General features: G+C 36.9%; 1 protein-coding gene across 1 annotated transcript in view; it reads right to left on the reverse strand.

Moving 5' to 3' along the window:
- LOC107564200 (ribosomal protein S6 kinase alpha-6-like) overlaps positions 1–2,523 on the reverse strand; it is a 21,692-nt gene extending 19,169 nt beyond the window's left edge. The window contains exons 1-3 of the mRNA XM_016249206.1: positions 2,360–2,523; positions 2,194–2,274; positions 1,641–1,720 (exon numbers count right to left, since the gene is read on the reverse strand). Of these exons, the coding sequence (XP_016104692.1) occupies positions 1,641–1,720; positions 2,194–2,274; positions 2,360–2,420 (222 nt within the window). The 5' untranslated portion in view covers positions 2,421–2,523. The remainder of the gene's footprint in view (positions 1–1,640; positions 1,721–2,193; positions 2,275–2,359) is intronic.
- Between the last annotated feature and the right edge of the window lie 1,075 nt (positions 2,524–3,598).

Consider the following 3,598-nt stretch of genomic DNA (forward strand, 5'->3'; position numbering starts at 1 on the left):
GGATGGCGGTTATATCCGCGGGCGCTGCGGATAATCCGCGGATCGGGTGGGTCGGGTAATAAAAAAAATGCATTCTGATTATTTGCGGGTGGGTAAAAATAAATCATTAATGATGCAAGTATTAACTACATTTTCTAAATTATGAACGTGTTTTAAATATGCTACAGAAATTGAATAAACTGTAAATTAACATTAAAAGTTATTCAACAAAACATTATTTAGTCAAGAGCAGTAAGGGATTTTCTCTGTCTTTTGTTGTTTGATTAACATTAATAAAAGACGGCACAGCTTTATTAGGCTGCTGTCACAAGACTTATTTCACGGATCCAATACTGATACTGTGACTGTGAGCGCACGCGCCTCTGGAGAGCGTGAGTACCGAATGGCTTAAAAAGACGTGAAAATAATACATTTTTGTGACGATGCAACAATGACCAATGAACAATGATTAGGCAATTGACAATTCTGTCAACTGTCCCGAAACGTGAGCTAAAGTCTTTTATCGCAGCGTGCAGCAGCTCTAGATGCGTCGATGTGAAGCGAAAGTCAAAGAGAGAATACGCGGTACAGCTGAATCACCTACGCTGTTTTCATCTGATGGTTTGTGTGGATTTGTTTACTCATCTAACCTACACGCTATATTGAATGAAGGTTTTGCAGTAATTTCCCTCATTTTAAAGTCGAAATGTATGTGCAATCCCGTAACGAAATTCAGGATCTGATTAAACATAATTCTATTATACAGAGACTTGTGAACTAGATTTTCATGACTTTTCAAAAACTTTTTGAGTTCTTTTATTTTTACAAAACTTTCTAGGCCTGGAAATCACCGTTCAATGACTTTTCCAGGTATTTCATGACCGTACGAACCCTAATGTGATGATCGGGTGCGGTTATCTAAATCAGACAAAAATACAGGTGCGGGCGGTTGGCGGGTGGATAATTTACTTGAAGCTGCGGATTCGGGTGACGTTTTAGCTCATCCGCGCATCCCTAATGTAGAGAGAGAGAGAGAGAGAGAGAGAGAGAGAGAGAGAGAGAGAATTGAAACACAAATGGCTGGCAATGTACACAGACTAAAGGCCTGCTAACAATCAATGCAAAGTTTCACTGCGACTAAAAATGATCTGTGGATCCCAACACACTGACTGCAAAAGCAAATCATTTCATGCCAACTTTTTCCAAATGGTAGAGAAAAAAACCTCACTGACCAATATAATGTAAGCTTTTAGGTTTCATAGCACGATACAGGAGATATCAATACAGTTCAACAATAAAAGTGTATCTTGCATTAAAGAATAAATCTGTATAGTCAAATGAGTCCTGCATTAAAGCATGAAAATGAACGTAAGAAAATTAAACTCTGGATGAAATTCTGGGTTATTTGTGCATATAATTGTTGCAGCAAAATGTGGGATGCATGTCATTTCCTGTTCATATCACTTTGGGTGTGAACAGGCCTTAAAATTATAGTCTAGCTTAGCTTTTTAAAACCTGCAAATGAACAACACACTTTATCAGACATTTGGACATTACAATCAACTGCTGGAAAATAGCAACACAAGATAATTATATGAGGAGCTGTTAGTCTGTTAACATCAACATCGTGAATCAGACAGAGCAGAACAAGAGATGCTTACCTCTTTGGATAAACGAGTAAATACATCCCCACCCCTGAGAAAATCCAAAATTAAATAGAGTTTCCCTTCTGTCTGAAAGGCTGTGAGTGAGTGGAGAGAAAACTATCAGAGCCGGGGGATTCCATGGAAATGTCAACCATACCATTGAAAAGAAATAAATAAAGCAAGCAAAGGAACAACATCACTTTTAAACAGTCCCTTTAAGGTTATATTCATTGTATACAATGGATTTTTTTTAATTATTATTATTATTTTTTGAAATATATCACATTTTACAGATTGAGAAATGTTTACATACACCTTCATAACAGTACTGCTTTCTGAGTTTATAAGCGTCACATTTACACAGTCACTGGGTTTAAGTGATGCTGAAAACTTCAGCAAAAAGTCTGGAATGCGCACATTTCACCAAAATCGGCTCAAATGATCATTGAACAGAGCTGCATACAGCGCTGACCAAACCAAGATGAACTTTGGTTTACTCTATTACAAAGCTACATCTTGTGAAACAACCCCATAACTATCACTCAGAAGGTTTCTCCAAGAGTCTTACCATAGTGCAACCTCACAATGAAAGGATGATTGACCTCCACCAGAATATCTCTCTCCATCTTAGTGCGAACTCTGTCCCTCACTGCAACACAGCACACACAAATGATGAATAAACGCGAGTATATCATCACAGAAACGTGTTGGCACTAATGCAGACACTCACTGACCTTTTAAAGATGCCTTTTTGAGCACCTTCATTGCATAAAGTTGACCAGCATCTGGACCCATTAACTTCCGCACCAAAAACACCTGAGAACAGATCACAGATCACTTTCCAGCTTACACTGACAGCAAATATACAAATTCTCTAATATCAGCATACATGAAAACTAAATCTGAAGACAGATGCTCATTAAACCAGTCAAGAAAGGTCTTGATTCACCCTGAAATAAAAAAAAGGGAACTGCATTGGAGAATATGTATTATTTCCCTCCCACAAAGAGTTTGAGGTCTTCGGTGATGCTGTGGGTTTTGTTCAGAAATGTCAGATACGGCAGGGAGTGAAGTCCAATAATTCTCCCATTTCAATTTTGACAATGTGGGAGTTTCTTCATCTATGGGCTATTTGGGCCTGTGGACATTTAGAAAAAATAAACACTTTTCACACTCTCACTAGTTTAAGCTTAATTTGCACATTATCAATGTCAAAAAGAAAAAAAAAAAATGATGAATTGTTTCTGAGTAACCAAGTAATCCAGGTAGGGCTGATCGACGTGGCAAAAATAAAATAAAATAAAAACCCTTTTTTTTTTCTTCCTCAGAACGTTTGACCGATTCTCGATTTTTACGATTTTTAACAAGTCAACTTGAAAATGTAACTACATGATTCAAGTAACGTTTTCTTTATTAATCCTCTAGTTAAAGAAAATTCTATTCCAAGTGCAGCACACATGAAGATGTCAACATGTTGTAAATGTTAAACAAATCACTTGTTAAATATCTTTGCAGAAAAGATGCATGAACTACAACTACATCTTGTACAAACTTGACTTATACATATTATATGTTCAGAAATAAGGAATATGCTTTAAAAAAAAATCTCAAAAGTCAAGGTGATTCAAGGTGACTGAAGGTATAACACCAATAGACTATTATTAACTGTAAATGTTCTGTAAAATCAACAGCAGCTTTCAGCCTGTCACCATGATGCAAACATGAAATATCAGACATACAGTAGTAGTCCTTTACAGGCTTTTATTCGATTGTGCTGCTTTTCCATTGTTTTTCTATGTGAACATGGACGCGTTTGACCATTGTGCTTGCGTCTCAAGCATGAAACGGCTTTCTAAAAAAGCAGTCCTCAAGTTAAAAGAAGTTAAACCCCCATCTTCCAGCATTTTTTCCTATTCCACTGCCCACTTCGCATCTAAATATCTTTGCAGAAAAGATGCATGAACTACAACTAC

This window comes from Sinocyclocheilus grahami, unplaced genomic scaffold (genome assembly GCF_001515645.1).
Source record: "Sinocyclocheilus grahami isolate Dianchi unplaced genomic scaffold, SAMN03320097.WGS_v1.1 scaffold915.1, whole genome shotgun sequence".
NCBI classification, from domain to species: Eukaryota; Metazoa; Chordata; class Actinopteri; order Cypriniformes; family Cyprinidae; genus Sinocyclocheilus; species Sinocyclocheilus grahami.